The sequence below is a fragment of the Lynx rufus genome, unplaced genomic scaffold, assembly GCF_022079265.1.
Source record: "Lynx rufus isolate CCGP_SWC_20201006 ecotype Redwood Valley unplaced genomic scaffold, mLynRuf1.p SCAF_9, whole genome shotgun sequence".
Classification (NCBI taxonomy): Eukaryota; Metazoa; Chordata; class Mammalia; order Carnivora; family Felidae; genus Lynx; species Lynx rufus.
This window is the reverse complement of record NW_025814897.1, coordinates 100358361-100374880: the sequence shown is the minus strand read 5'-3', so window position 1 is coordinate 100374880 and position 16520 is coordinate 100358361. Positions and strand designations below refer to the sequence as shown.

At 41.8% G+C, this 16520-nt stretch overlaps 2 protein-coding genes across 2 annotated transcripts; both read right to left on the bottom strand.

Annotated features, from left to right (window-relative positions):
- Positions 1 to 4717: 4717 nt before the first annotated feature.
- LOC124505761 (olfactory receptor 4X1) lies at positions 4718 to 5650 on the bottom strand. Its single transcript, XM_047071795.1, has one exon. The coding sequence runs from the start codon at positions 5645 to 5647 to the stop codon at positions 4718 to 4720; it is 930 nt and encodes a 309-aa protein (XP_046927751.1). The 5' UTR covers positions 5648 to 5650.
- An 8807-nt stretch (positions 5651 to 14457) lies between these two features.
- On the bottom strand, positions 14458 to 15387 carry LOC124505506 (olfactory receptor 4X2-like). Its single transcript, XM_047071473.1, has one exon. The coding sequence runs from the start codon at positions 15385 to 15387 to the stop codon at positions 14458 to 14460; it is 930 nt and encodes a 309-aa protein (XP_046927429.1).
- Positions 15388 to 16520: the final 1133 nt, after the last annotated feature.

Here is a 16520-nt window from a genome sequence, read left to right as displayed (position 1 = left end):
CTGTCTCTCTCTAAAACACACACACACACACGCACACACACACACAAAAGTAAGCACTGGGTGTCATATGTAACAGATCAATCACGGGATTCTACTCCTGAAGCCAAGGCTATACTGGAAGTTAATTAACTTGAGAATAAAATAAATAATAATTAAAAATTAAATAAATAAAAATCAGTAAAAACATAGATCTGAACAACATATGAACCACCTTAATCTTACTGATATTTGTAGAGCAGGACACCCTAAAACCGAATACATACTCTTTGAAGCATACATGGCACATTTACCAAGATAGACCTTATGTCGGGCCATGAAACAAGCTTCAATAAATGTAAAAAGAACGATATCATTCACAATGGAATTAAATCAGAAATAAGTAACAACAAGATATCAAGGAAAAAATAACTATTTGGAAAATAAACTATGTACTTTAAATAATCCACTAGTCAAAGACGAAATCACTTTTAAAAATTAGAATACACTTTAACTGAATAATAATGAAAATACATGAGAAATTTTATGGGACACATTGCTTAAAGAAACTTAACAGTTTTAAATTCTTAATATTAAAAATGAAAAAAGCCACCTGGGTGGCTCAGTCAGTTAAGCATCCAACTTTGGCTCAGGTCATGATCTCACAGCTCGTGAGTTCAAGCTCCACATCAGACTCTGTGCTAACAGCTCAGAGCCTGGAGCCTCCTTCAGATTCTGTGTCTCCCTCTGTTCTTCCCCACTCACACTCTGTCTCTCTGTCGCTCTCTCAAAAATAAATAAACATTAAAAGAACTTTTCTAATGAAGAAAGGTATAAAATCTGTGAATAAGTCTATACCTTGAGAGAGAAAATAAATGAGCAAATTTAGATACAAAGTGGAAGGAAAGAAGAAATATAACAGATATTAACCACATAGAAAACAAAAACAGAAGAATTTTTGATAAGAGCCAGACAATGATTCTTTGAACATATCAAGAAAATTAACGAATCCCTAAATAGGCTGCAGAATTTAAAAAAAAAAAGACAAAAAACAAAAAAACAAACAAAAAACAGAGAAAGTAAAAAATTTTAATTTGGGGAAGAAAATGGTTAGCACACAGATTTTGCTGAAAAAAAACGGTAATAAAATATTATGAATAAGCTTAAGTTTTAAAGCAATGTCATTTGTTGATCTAAAGTCATCAAATTCTATGACTTAGGTTAAATGTATAAATTTCTTATATATATATATATATATATATATATATATATATATAAAAATTCCTTATATATATATATATATAAATTCCTTATATATATATATATATAAATTCCTTATATATATATATATAAATTCCTTATATATATATATATAAATTCCTTATATATATATATATATAAATTCCTTATATATATATATATATAAATTCCTTATATATATATATATATAAATTCCATATGTATATATATATATATATATATATATATATATATAACTTAGGTTAAATGTATAAATTCCTTATATATATATATAAATTCCTTATATATATATATATATATATATATAAAATTTATATAACTGACCCCAAATCAACAGAAAATCTGAATAGCCCTATATCTGTTAAATAAATTGAATTCACACTTTACATACATTACACACACCAAAAAAGTTCCAAGCCAAGATGAATTCATTAGTTGCATCAAACACTTTTAAAAAAAGTGTTTTAAGTCACTTAAAATGACTTAAAATTTACACAATGTTTTCACAAATTTACACAATGTTTTACACAAATGTTTACAAATTTACACAAATTTTTTCACAAATTTGTGAAATTTACACAAATCTACAGAAATGTTTTCAAAATTAGAAAACTTCCCAAGTTATTTATGAGACCAGCATAACTCTACCACCAAAACCAGGCCAAAAAAAAAATTAAAAAAAGAAAATCACAAACATCACTCGTGAACATAGAGGCAAAAAATCCTCAGTAAAGCATATTTAAATCAAATGCAGGAATGTATGCAAGGGATAACAGATCATGACCAAGTGGGGTTTGTTTATCTTAGGAAAACAAGGTTGTTTTAATATTTAAAAATCAGAGAGGCGGTTCAAGACAGCAGCACAGGAAGATCCCGAACTCACCTCTGAAGAATTCTGGACTCTGAAATATAGTTGACAACTCACGTAGACAAAACATCAAGGGCTTTGGTCTTCCAAAGCCCTCTTTGACCTCCAGTTTCTTCTACTGCAAGGTGAACATTGTGTCACCTATGGGGCAGCATTCTCCTGAGATTTAATTTTAGGACACTTATTTGTGAGTTCTCAATTCCTATAGTTTTTTTTGATTCCTATTTCTCATTCTCCAATCTGTATGGTGTTCTCAAGAATGATGCCATTTTTAGCATTACGTCACTAGAAAAAAAAAATCTCTCTTTGGCCAACATACTGAGTTTGGACCCTACGCATTAGGTAACTCTTGCAGCTCAATGCCTAAGTTTGGCCTGATGAGAGAGAAGAGGAGCGTTAACTGACTGAAGCATCATATCTTCCTGCTTCCAGATCTGGCATCTCAGGCTCTGGTTTTCTGTGGACCCAGAAATACCTGTGAACACTCACAAGGCAATTCATGCTGCATAGTTTTTAAAAACACTTTTTATTTACTCTGAAGGGATTCCAGGGGGAAATACTTGACAATAAGGAGGTTTTCAGCCCTCAGATTTGGAATTCAGAGACTTGGAATGTAGTTTTGTTCTGGTGGTCTTTAAAGAGAGGCAGAGGAATGCACACAGAGAGCAAAGGCTCAGAAATCAGGCAGACCAGGGTTTGAACTCAGGCTGTGTGGCCTTGATCAAAATATTGATCTCCCCAAGATTCAGTCTCTCCATCTGTAATACAGGAGAGTCATACACACCTCACCAGAGTGTTTTAAGATTAAATGAGATAAAATATATGACATCTCTTGGTTAATAGTAAAATATACACATACGTACATCTTCCTTGTTTATTTATAAATATTATTCTCAGAAATGATATCAAGAGTCATTAGTTGTCTTCGGTGATATAACATTGCTATCTCACTTCAATAATTGGAAAGAGAACTATAACAACCATTTTTACATCTGAAGCACTAATGACTTACAGAAATTTAATTGACCAAATGTTTGTTGAGTTTTGCTACATGTCACTTACAAAAGATTCAAAGGTAAGTACAATTCAGGTCATAGTCTCAAGAGAGTGACAGTCGGGTGAGGGGGATTAAGCACTGAAATACAAGTAGTAAAGGCTTTAAAGGACTCTATCTAGCTGAGGGCTGTGGGGACTCAAAAAAAAAAAAAAGGCAAAGGCCATATCTGAATAGGATCATCATGGAAGCTTCCTAAAGGAAGCAGCATTTTAGATGGGTATTGGAAGGTAGGTGGGATGTTAACAGGTAGAGAAATGAAAACTATTTTAGGTGGAAGGCACAAGGCAATGAGTGTTCAGGAATCAGTGAACTCTACCAAAGTGTCACTGAAAATAAGTAAAGAACATTAAGAGAGGGCCATGCCTTGAAGGTGCTGCGTGTCAAGAAGGAGTTCGTGGTTGGCTCAGAAGACAATGAGGAGTCACTGAAAACTTTTGAGGGAAAATAAGATAAAATAAGAGAATTACTTCCAAGTGGATAATCTGAAAGCACTCAGGTGGGGGAGAATCATCTACTGTGAATGAGGGTCACTGTTGGGGTTACAGTTTGCGGGCATATGGTCTGACTCAAAAACAAGAGGATTAAAATATCATAGGACAAACAGTGAAGACTCAAGGACATTTAAACCATTAATCCACAGGCAGCCCCAGAATGGAGCCTGGGAAGGAGTGGGGGCTCATGGATGGAGAATGACAAGGTAATATGGCGGTACAGGAGAGCAGGTTATCAGGGTGCTTGGTGGGAATGGCCGAGAAGTGCAAGAAGTCAAGAGGCTGAAGACAGAGAAAATGAATAGCCCAAACAGCCAAGGTATAAGGGGGAAAACAAGAAAAAAAAGGACAGACAGGTGTAAACAGAAAAGAATGTTAGACACTAAAATGTTACTGATATGTGAAAAATAAAGCTTGTGCCTACAATTAGGTATCACTGTCTAGGGCTTTCAAGTCACTTAAAATCTCCTGTGGTTCCACTTGATTCCTTGAAAACATGAGTCTAATGCTAATGTGAGTTCATATGAGTCTGCTGGCAAGAGTCAAAATGCCTTCTGCTCTGTGGACTAGACCCTTCTAGGTCAGCTGGCCTGACCAGAGCCCACTGGGCAAATTTTAGTTTATTGAGTTAACAGAATTTCTAAGCACTTGAGTGACTTCTATTTCTCTGCCTACCTTCCTCCTCCCCAAATCCAAAGGTTCAGACTCCTCCAACACAAAAGCCACATGGCCACTAATCCCCAAGGAAGCCTTCCTCCTCTTCCATCAACCCCCTCATTATTCCCAGAAACACCCCGGTTTTCTGGAAGCGTTCATTCTCTCAAAACCAGCCAAGCTGCCTCAAGGTCACTGTGAAATGTGGAAGTGCAGCATTAGAAGACCCCTACTAGACCTCATTCTAGAGCCTCCTTCAATCCTGTCCAATCCCATAAAGATGAGGAAATTGAAATTTAAAGAAAAAGGTGATAGGCCCAAGGTTAGCCCATCAATTAAAGGTAGAGGCAAAGTGAGATCTGCCCCGACTTCCCATCCCTTGCTCCCCTTTATTTTCCCTAACTAAGTCATCTATTTCTCTTCCCAGATCACTTTCCTCCCTATCAGTCTCCTCATGGCGTTTTTCACTTCAGCATTCCTGAAGGAGTAAATGATGGGGTTTAAGAGAGGTGTGACCACTGTGTAAAACACAGCGACTATCTTGTCTGCAGGGAGGGTGACACAGGGCCTCATGTAGACAAAGGAGCAGGGTATGAAGAACAGGCCCACAACTGCAACATGAGAGGCACAGGTGGACAGAGCTTTGCGCCGACCTTCTGAGGTCTGGGTGCTCAGGGCGTGCAGGATGACCACGTAGGAAGCAAGCAGTACCGTGAAGCTGATCACTGAAATGGAGCCACCATTGGCGATGATTAGCACACCAATGAGGAAGGTGTCTGAGCAGGCCAGCTTCAGCACAGGGTGGACATCACAGAAGTAGTGGTCAAGGACCTTGGGGCCACAGAAGGGCAGCTGGGAAATAAGGAATGTTTGCCCGACAGAATGCAGCAAACCCCCACCCCATGCTGCCCCCACCAGGAGGCCACAAGCACGCCGGTTCATGATGACAGTGTAGTGCAGGGGCTTGCAGATGGCCACATAGCGGTCATAGGCCATCACTGTCAGGAGAAAGATCTCAGTGCCACCAAAGAAATGGAGGAAAAAGATCTGTGTGATGCAGCCTTTGAGGGAAATGATTTTCCTTTCAATAAAAGAGTCAAGGATGAGCTTGGGGGCTGTGACAGAGCAGTAACAGATCTCCACAAAGGACAAGTAGCCGAGGAAGAAATACATAGGGGAGGTGAGCCCTTTGTTGCCCATGATTGTCACCACAATGAGGCCGTTACCCAGCACAATGGCCGTGTACATGAGGAGAAACATCACAGAAATGGTCTTCTGCACATCCTGATTGGGGGAAAACCCCAAGAGAATGAGTTCAGTCACATTGTTCGTAGTTGCCATGTTTTAAAGCCTAGCAGACTGGAATCAAGAAATCAAAGAACTCTCCTTCAACGATTAGAAACATCCTCCTCAGACCTTGAGGACAATTGTCATTCTCCTCTTTGGGCTTCTCCGAAACATGTTCTCCTTAAGACAAGTGGACAAAACATCATCAAATGTTTGCTACCGGCCCCCAAATAGGACTTTGTAATAACACTTCTGGAAGTGTTTTTCTCTAAAGCAGGCACATACGTTAATCAGTGAATCCTCACAACAAAAATGAGAAGATATTTTATACCTAAGAACACTGAGCCTCAGAGATTCAGTCACTACTTGAAGGCCTCACAGCTCATATCTGACCTGAGATCTGATTCCTTCAAGACTAAGCTTCCACTACATCTCATGCTCCTGAAGTGGGCTTTATACTGGTTGTAGGATTTACATTTCAGATTTGTCTCGAGTCTTAACACCCTCATGTGGAACCAATTTTTTGCAGGGAGCAGTAGACCTTCTCAACCTCCATGATACCACAACCTGTGGAACTAACCAGGCTCCCCAAGAGGCATTTTTAAGAAGTCGAAAGGGGGAAGGACAGTCACCAACTTCAACCACCATCCATAAAGGGAGAGATGAAGACGGGAGGTGTCTGCAAGGTGTCACGTGCAGACTGCCTCAATAGTCCTGGGGCCACTGGCTAAGAAACAATTCAAAAGTCTCTTAAATCCCGCTTCCTAACAGCCTATCATCCCAGCTTGCTAACTCAGGGTCTCAGAGCACAGCGAGTCCACACAGGGAAGGATGCTGAGGTGGGTACCAGGACTGTCTCTCCAAGCGAAGGCATGTTAGAAAGAGCCCGACACACTGCAGAGAGCTCTGAAGACTGACAGAGGGGGATCAGACACAGACGATCCATGGTCATGGCCTCTGAAGCAGTCATTCCCGCAGGGAGAAACAAGCCCTCCAGGCCAGCCCTCCGTGTGTGGGACAGCAGCTGTGGCATTGTGACCAGGTGACAGGAACACAGAGCTTGGAGTCAGAGGAGTACAATCCTAACACAGCTGCTTACTAGCTGACATTAAACACATACAAAAAGCCCTCTGAGCCTGTAATGTTCGTCTGAAAACCAGAAATAATACTATCTTTCCACGGTGCTGTTTTGAGGGTTGAATGAGCTCTCAAGTTCAAAAGCAAATGAGGATAGCGTAAGAGTGTCAGAATATAACTGAGTATGCTTGTCACCTCGTCAGTGCAGCGGACAATGGGGACACAGGAAGGGCCCGCCCCCGCTTCACAAGGCAGGCCCTGACACCCACCTTTGCTTGTGCAGACTTGCAGCAGGCCGGGTTCTGATTTACGCATCGTACAACGAGCCTACAAAACAGTGGCCTACGTAATGAAACAGGACTGAATGTGCTAAGTGGCATACGAAACCTGACACAAAAAAGGCATAACGCTTCTTCTTTTTCTTTTCCCACAAAAAAAGAGAAATGCTGTGTGAGTCCACTTATACGAGGTCCCTAGGGTAGTAAGTTCATAGACACAGAAGGTAGAAGGGTGGTCGCCAGGGGGAGGGGGAGGGGATGTGGAGTTAATGGGTACAGAGCTTCAGGTTGGACCAATGGAGGCACAACAATGTGAATGTGCTTTAAGACCATGGAACTGTATTCTTAAAAAGTGGCTTAGGTGGTAAATTTTTATTTTATGTTTTACCACTACTAATTAATTAATTAAACAAACTCAGGTGACTCTCACATTTCCCCTTCTCCATACCCACCTCCAAGGGCAATGGTTGAAGCTCGGCAACTTTGTTCCCCGCCCCTGTAACTTAGCTTCTGAGTTATGCCCACTGGGGAGCCCGGTTAGTTTCACGAGATATGCAATAACTGAGAAACTCTGACACTTACTGTAGAAAATCCATTCCGTGTTATAGGGTAATGCAAGATAGATATGACAACCTTGGTAGGCGATCAACATAAGTCACTCTTCAGGAGTAAGAGAGTGGAAGCAGCTACATTTTGCAAAGTACGGACCTCAGTTCAAATATGAGCTGTGTGGCCTTGGACAAGCGACTCAACCTCTCTGAGCCTGCTTCCTGACCAATGAAATAGGCATAGACCATCCCCTCACTGTTGTGCCCTTCCCTCTCTTCCCCACAGGCTCCTCTGTATCCACCTGATCCACCTGCCGTGTGCCCATACTCACACTCAGATGTTTACACAGAGAGCAAGAACCATAGATGGGCGTGCTTCACCCCAATGGTAAAAATGGCTCTATTACGAGCCAAATAATCTCTGAATTAGATCTGAAGGTAATTGTTCTCTGATTCTACAACCGTTCCCAAGTTCGCCTATCAGAGAGTTCCTCTCAGAGGATTGGCAGAGACCACGTTAGATTTCAGATTTTCAAAAAAAGTAGTTGTGTTTTTCTTTCCAAAGTTGTTGAAGGTAACAAAGCAAGATAACCATCACATTATTCTCTAAAAAGTTAAAAAATGCTAAGTCTTTACCATGGAAGAGAGAGAAGGAAATTAACATTTTCAAAACTCTGAGCAGAAATGGAAAACATCTGAGAGACAATTTCACAAAGAGGTCATCAGACCAGTAAACCGTTGACAGTGCAGTGACGTGTCACCTGTGGGGTGACTTTAATTCTGACTCTTTAACTGGCAGGGCCAAGGAAGAGACTCCAAAAGGTAAATGTGTTCTTCTCAAACAGCAAGTAACTGCACATTTCCAGGTTTTGTGGTTCAGAAATCCTAAGTAGTGACGCACTTAGAAGCCTGAACACAGTGGCCCCAATAAGCAACTTCAGTGAACATTTTTCAAATCTTCACAATAAACCACAATAAATCTGTCTTACTTCATGAGTTCTCATTATACCTTTCTGCCATGGAACTCCTCCTTCTGTGGATTCTGACAAATAATATTGCTCTGACCAGCCTTTTCCAGCATGCTTTTCTCCCACTTTTCCTCCAACAATAGCCCTCACCAGAGGCGTCAAGTCGGGCCTCTCCTGCTAGCTCCCTCACTGAGCCACCATCAGCTGTTTGATTCGGAAGGAAGCTCGTGGAATCCTCCTTCCACAGAAGAGGAATCACACGGCCCTTTGGGCGGAGCTTGGACTAGACCAGGCTCCAGGGCTTCCTCCCAACACCTGCATCACTCTCCTCTCACCCACCAGCTCCTCCCCTGCTGCCCACCCATGGCCGGCTTCCAGAATGGGAGTGGGGGTCACGCAGAGAGAGGAGATTCCTGTTCATAACACAAGCAGAGCAAACCTGAGGAGCAAGATCTAAAACGATACAGCGGCAAGAAAATGAACAATAACGTGGTCCGACTCAGTTCTCCATCTCCCTGGGATGTAATTTCTGCGCAGACAGCCTGAGCAGAGCTCAGAAGCCCAGGCGGGGAGAGGATGTTTCCAGAGTCGGCCAAACTGGGCTGCCAGGGAAAGAAGCTCATGCCAGACATGCCTTGGTGACTTGAGATCTTGGCTCCGGCACTTTGTCACCAAGGATTAGATTACCCATAGGTTTATGACCTATATTGCACCTTGTTCAGGGCTTGGAACTCAGATGTTAATATGAGTTTTTATTTGATCCCTGAATCCTCAATCTGCTACTACATCTATTTCAAAACCAAGGGATCACTGTGGGTGTCCTATAACAGCACAGAGGCTACAGGATATGTAGCAATATCTAGTATAAAAAATAAGGTCTCTTTTTGAAAGTAATTCCAAAGCCTGCCTCACAGAGATTAAATGAATGAACCCACCTTAAATACTGTTTGTTGTTTTGATTCTTAATTTTATCTTCTCAATCTTTTGTAGTCAGAAGACATTCATATCCATAAGACACCCAAGGAAAACAGATTTTCCTCACTAACAACCTCTATAGATAAACTGATCAGAGAAACAAAAGGTGTATATTAGCACTCGTTGATCTAAAACTTGGAAATCTTGGCTCAAGATGGTCCTCAGGAAAAGGTAGGCTTCTGTATAGCCTAATCTCCATCCAGGCTCAAATGGGCTAATGCCTTCATTTCTACAAGAGAAGACCAGATGTGAGAATGTCTTACTTAGCCAGGCCCTCGAATTTTTCAAAAGAATTTCTCAAAAATGCATGAGTCAGTAGTGAATTAAAAACTAGCTTGGCGAACCATTCCACGTTGGCCATGTTACCAGCAGCTCTGGTGAGAATCACTATAACACCTGCTCTCAGCCATGCTAGAGAGTTATGTTCTCACCCTGTCATTTAAGCAGGCAGGAAAGACTTTAACAGGGTGATGTCCAAGGTCTGCCCACCAGCTGAGTGAGCAAATCTAAGAAAGCCTCCCCATACGTGAAAGTGTGTGGACGCCAGAGTAACGCCAGCATGGTGCCGATGTGTGTGTGAAAGACCCTGCCTGAGGGTCTGCCCATCTGTGGTAAGGGTTCAGTGAATGAGCTGATTCTGAATCTGTTCCACACATAGAGGCACCACTAAATTCTGATCTTCCCCTATGGACTCACCAGGTGCCATCAACGCCACCACCTCCAGCACTTGATAACTTTCTCACTAAAACAGCTACAGGGGGATGGAACAGGGCCAGTCCACCCTAAAACCCACTAGAATGAGGTTTGGGGAAAATGTGTGCTGGGAGCATTTAAGGTGTAGGAGATGTAGACTTCCATCAGAGAATTGAATTCCCTGAACTTTGTAGCATCTCCTGTCTGGGGAGTTTCTGAGAAGAGCAAAAGTCAACGTCCCAATTGCTTCCTTCAGAGGTTAGGGAACATAGCTCTAATTAATCCAATTATAAGGTTGGTACGTCTACTTGCCCCACCTGATTAACCCCCTCTTGTCCTGCCCCCTAGAGGTTTCCCTCTAGCAAGTGGCAAGTGCATCCTCAAGCAAGTGGCAGAGAAGAACTCAATATCAACAATAGCCCTCTGACCCCACCACAGACTTTCTCAAGAGGCTCTTGGGTGGCCTGTTCTGACCTCACCCCTCATGGGACCAATGATGCCAGGGAGACTTTAACCCAGTGGACCTGGACCACTTCCCACACATACTCCAACATGTCACCTGATCAGAGAATGCTAGACATGGAAGGGCCTGGCAGATCACCTTGTCCACATTATTCCCTTAAAGGTGGGAAGACAGCCAAAGAGGAAAAATTATTGTGCAGTTGCCCCATGCACTGGTAGCCTGGCTAACCCAGCTCCTTCCTGACTCCTAGCACAAGAGTCTTCCAACTGCTCAATCTTAAAGCCCTAAGTGTTTTACCACAAATTGTCAGCATATGATTTTCATGTTCAAGGGCTTCAGGAAGACTAGAGCTCCCTAACTGCTAAGGCTAGTCTCCTAGGAACAACACATCACACTTGTGTTGGGCAGTATTGTGTCTTTCAACCTTTCTTTCTTTCTAACACCTCAGATAGTCAAAGAAACACTCTACTATAGTAGCTACTATTGCCATTCAACAGATTAGGTAACTGAGGCTCAGAAAGACCAGGAGAATGGTTCAAAATTACACAACTAATAAACTGTCCATCTGGGTCAAATGTCTACATGTAACATTTCCTGCCCAAACAGAATATGTCACCAGCCACTGGTGCCCCATTAAGAAACGAACAGGTAGTGGGAAACCAAAGTAGGAAATGTGCCCCATCTGTTTCTGCTCTGGGTAGTAAGGCTGCTCCAACAAATTCTGTCTTGGGACAAATTATGAATCAGCGGTACACATACAGTTTCTTCCTCCTAACCATAATCCACCTGAAACACCACAAAAACTCAAGCTCCTTTTTTTAAAGCTCCACGAATTATCACTGTTTTAAGAAACCTATGTTAAAGGGGCATCTGGGTGGCTCAGTCGGTTGAGCAACCGACTTGGGCTCAGGTCACGATCTCACGGTTTGTGAGTTCGAGCCCCACGTCGGGCTCTGTGCTGACAGCTCACAGCCTGGAGCCTGCTTCGGATTCTGTGTCTCCATCTCTCTCTGCCCCTCCCCCGTTCATGCTCTGTCTCCAAAATAAATAAACATTTAAAATTTTTTGTAAAAAAAGAAACCTATGTTAAATCCTTTTGCATATACATCAGTAACTTCCTAATTTATTAGTTGCATACTAAATGGCATTGGCTACTGTCATGGGCTCAGCCTTTCTCAACCTCTCACTAAAAAACAAAACAAAACAAAACGAAAAACCAAAAAACCTCTGGAGAAGAAAATAATGTTGAAAACTCTCAATATCATTCACATCTGGCTTACAGTCAGAACCTGTGAAGAACTTCTGGGAGTCCCAGAGGCTGGTGGAACAGAATGGAGAAACATAAATAGCGGCCTGTGCGTGCATTTCTGCTGGCCTAAAGGGTGTACAGAGAGAGCACTTCTTTCCTACCTTACATCACACCTCCTTGCCTCACAACCACACAGGGATGCACATGCACACACACACGCACACATCATTTGCTTAGAATAGTAATACAGATAACTAATATTTGGTTTAATTTTTCCAGCTTTACTGAAGTAGGGTTGACAAGTAAAAATTGTATGTATTCAAGGTGTACAACATGCTGTTCTGATATATAATACGCATTGTAAAATGATTAGCACAGGCAAGCTAACCAAGTGAAGAGTTAAAAATGCAAGAGAACACTGGCATCAGAATCGATTGATCAGAAGAAAGAAATCTATGAGTAAAAGGACTTCTGAATTTATCCAAAGGAGAACACAGAATAAATAAATAAATAAATAAATAAATAAATAAACAAACAAATAAATAAATAAAAGGGTGTAGAAAGCCTGTATGAGCAGTGGGATATCATTAAAAGAAACAGTCTAGAATGACTGCAGTCCAAGAAGGAGACAAGAGGGCACAAATCTTATTTAAAGAAATAATGGCTGCATACTTCCCAAATCCGGGGAGATGTTTGGACATCCAACTTCATGAAACTAATAGATCACCCCAAACTTTCAATGCAAAATGATCTTCCCCAAGACCATTATAATGCAACTGTTTAAAAGCAAAGATAGAATTTTAAAAGCAGCAAGAGAAAAAAAAATTCTCTCACACAAGAGACCTCCAAGACCATCACTGACTCTCTCAGCAGAAGCCTTCCAGGCCCGGGAAGAGTGGAATGGTATATTCAAAGTGCTAAGGGAAGGGTGTCCGGGTGGCTCAGCTGGTTAAGCGGTTAAGTGGTTAAGCGTTCAACTTTTGATTTCAGCTCAGGTCAGAATCATGTTTCCATGAGATCAAGCCCCAAGGGAGCTCTGTGCTGACAGTATGGAGTGTCCTTGAGATTCTCTCTCTCCCTCTCTCTCTGCCTTTCCCCTGTGCACTCTCTCTTTTTCTCTCTCTCTCAAAATAAATAATAAACTTATGAAAAAAAATCATTTAAAAGTCCCTACACACACACACACACACACACACACACACGTAAACACACATAATAAGCTATCTAATTTCAAAGCATTTTAATTTTATATTTTAAAATAATTTGATTTACAAAAAAGTTGCAATAATACAAAGAAGTCTTGTATACCCTTAATCCAAATTCCCCAAATATTAACATTTTGCCACATTTTCTTTACCATTCATTCTCTCACTAGATTGACAGGTAGGCAAACAAATTTTTCTGAAATGTTTCAAAGTTGATGACATAATGCCCACTTACCTTTAGATACCTTACTAAATAATTCCCCAATCCAAGGACATTCTCTGACATAAACACACAATTATCAGAATCAGGAAATAACTCTGATACAATTCTATCATCCCCTCAACACAGCTTGTGCTCACTAATGACCTTCATCCAGTACAGAATCCAATCAAGGATCACAGGTTGCATCTAATTACCTATGTCTGTATCTGGAAAAATTCCATCATCTCTTATTCATATTTTGAAGAATGCAGGCTGTTAATTTTGCAGAATATTTTTCAGTTGGGGTTTGCCTGATATTTTGTCATGGTTAGACTCAGATTGTGTATTTGTGGCAAGAATACCACAGCAATGTTATCCTGTGCCTCTCCAGTCTCAATACTGATGATGTTTACTTGAGTAAATGTTTAAGGGAATGTCTTCCAGTTTTCTCGACTGTAGAGTCATGTTTGTCTTTTGCAATTAATAAGTATCTTATGGGGAGATACTTTGAGACTATGTAAAATCTTGTTTGCCATCAAGAAAATGTTTAATGACAGTGTTTAATTTGTCAAGAATACTTTCACAAGAAAGGTTATTGCAACCCTTTTAAAGTTTATTTATTTTGAGTGAAAAAGAGCACACGCAAGCAGGATAGGGGCAGAGAGAGAGAGAGAGAGAGAGAGAGAGAGAGAGAATCCCAAGCAGACTCTGCACTGACTGCATAGAGCCCCAGGCAGGGCTGGGACTCACGAACTGTGAGAACATGATCTGAGCTTAAATCAAGAGTTGGACACTCAGCCAACTGAGCCACCCAGATGCCCCTACAATCTTTCTAAGAATCAATTTAACACTATACATCAAGGTCATTATCCCTTTTAACACAGTAAATTCATTATAGCAAGTGAGTCAAACAGAATTTCAGAAATATAAAGATTTCCATTCAAGAATACTTAACACAGTGTTATTTATAGCAATAAAAAAATTAGAAACAATCTAAACATCTAGCAGAAAATGGGCAATCAAGTTATAGATATATCCATAAGAGGAACTATCTCACAGGTCATTTGAATACAGTGTTTTGAGATGAGACCATTAGAATTACTCCAGAAATAATAAGTGCTGTGACCTTTCCTTCACCCCATTCTGCCCCTTCAGTTTGGACTCAGCATCATTCTGAACCCAAGGATCAATACCAAGAGTCAGCCTCTATTTCTCATCTAGCTTCATTGTCCTGATCCACAGTTTCTTCATGGCCTTCTTCACTTGAGCATTTCTCAGGGAGTAGATGACAGGGTTGAGGAGCGGCGTGATGATGGTGTAGAACACGGCCACCATCTTGTCTACAGACAAGGTGGTGGAAGGCCTCATATAGATGAAGATGCAGGGCCCAAAGAATAAGGTAACCACGGTGATGTGGGACCCACAGGTGGAGAGGGCCTTACTCCGCCCCTCAGAGCTTCGAGTCCTCAGATGGAGTAAAATGACCACATAGGAGGCTAAGATGATCCCAAAGCTGATCACAGACAAGGTCCCCCCGTTGGCAACAATCAGCAGACCGACGAGGAAGGTGTCAGAGCAGGCAAGTTTGAGCAGGGGAAGCAGGTCACAGAAATAGTGGTCAATCACATTGGGGCCACAGAAGGGCAAGTGGAAGAGCAGGAGGATTTGGGCAAAGGAATGTACAAAGCCCCCCACCCATGCTACTCCCACCAGGACAGCACACACCTGCCGGTTCATGATAGTCCTGTAGTTGAGGGGCCTACAGATGGCCACATAGCGGTCATAGGCCATCACAGTGAGCAGGAAGATCTCAGCACCACCGAAGAAGTGCATAAAGAAAAGCTGTGTCATGCAGCCCCACAGTGATATTGCTTTCCTTTCAGCCAGCAAATCTGAGATGAGTTTGGGGGCTGTAGTAGAGGAGTAGCAGATCTCCACAAAGGACAGGCAGCTGAGGAAGAAGTACATGGGAGAACCAAGACTTCTGCTGGTCATGACAGTGAGCACAATGAGGGAATTCCCCAGCACAACCGCTGTGTACAAAAGCAGAAATAGCACAAAACAAACTTCCTGTGCCTCCCGGCTGGGAGAAAGTCCTAGGAAAATGAATTCAGTCACATTGTGTATGCGAGCCATGAAGTTGCCACAGGAGGCAGTAATTTGTGTGGGGTGATCTGAAATGATACAAAAGACTCATTAAGTGCATGGATTACGTATTAATCCCTTGCCAATCTGTGGGCTGGATATTGAAAGATGAGTAGACTTTAGTTAGTTATGTACAGAAGGAAAGAACAGTCCAAAAAAGAAGAGTGTACAAAGTCATGAAAATCCACCCACGTGTGGCTGGAGTAAAGGGCAGAATATAAAAAATTAAACTGGAGACAGAGTCTAGCACTAGTTCCTGAAGGAGTGTTGTGCACTTAGGGGTTTATCCTGCAGACAACGGGAAATCTTCAGGAATGTTCATCAGCCGGAGAGTAAAATCCCTTTGTATATGGAGGTTGGACTAATGGGAGGAGACCAGAGGAGGGGGCACCTATTAGGAGATGAATGTCCCCTCAGATGATGGTGGCAGTAAGGACAGTGTTGCTGTCTCTATTTTAAAGGTCTCTCTATGGCCTTTGAATGATTTCAGTTGTCTTTTGCCTGTAGTTTTTCTTTGTACCACTTCCTCTTGTCCCCTTTCCATCCTTGGTTTGCAGAATATGATTCTCACCTCTCCACTTACCTTTCAGACTCCAGAAAATATACCTCTTGACACTCAGCGTTCTTATTTCTGCTTCTCCTCCTTTCCCTCCTTCTACACTTGGTCACTTGGTGACCTCATCCCTTTCCAAAGGTCCAGCTCAACCCATACACAACTCCTCTCTTCACTGATACCTCCTATCATATGCCCCCCCCAGGGGCAAGAGAAGTATAAACACCCTCTGCCCACAGCGTCTACTCATGCTCTGACACAACCTTCTCTAATTCCAGCGTTCCAACACCCCAGGGCTTCAGCAAGATTGTGCACTGACTGATTTGTACACTGCCCTCATCCATGCTGGACTTTGTTCAAAGTGGCTGAGATCTGTGTGTATCAATATGGCCCCTCATACAGTGAGTTTCTGGGGTTCTGAGATTAGGAGTCACATGACATCCACTCATGTCACAAAGCTTCCTTCCTCTAGCAAGTGGGGTAGGCTCAACTGGTGAAGGACCACCATGAGCCAGAAGGAAATCACTGATAGAGTTTATGCCTTCAGAGACAAAGAGAGAAGAGGCCAGCA

Bases quoted from the DNA above. Each gene is read 5' to 3' on its own strand.
- LOC124505761 (XM_047071795.1), bottom strand. From the start codon at position 5,647: ATGGCAACTACGAACAATGTGACTGAACTCATTCTCTTGGGGTTTTCC.
- LOC124505506 (XM_047071473.1), bottom strand. From the start codon at position 15,387: ATGGCTCGCATACACAATGTGACTGAATTCATTTTCCTAGGACTTTCT.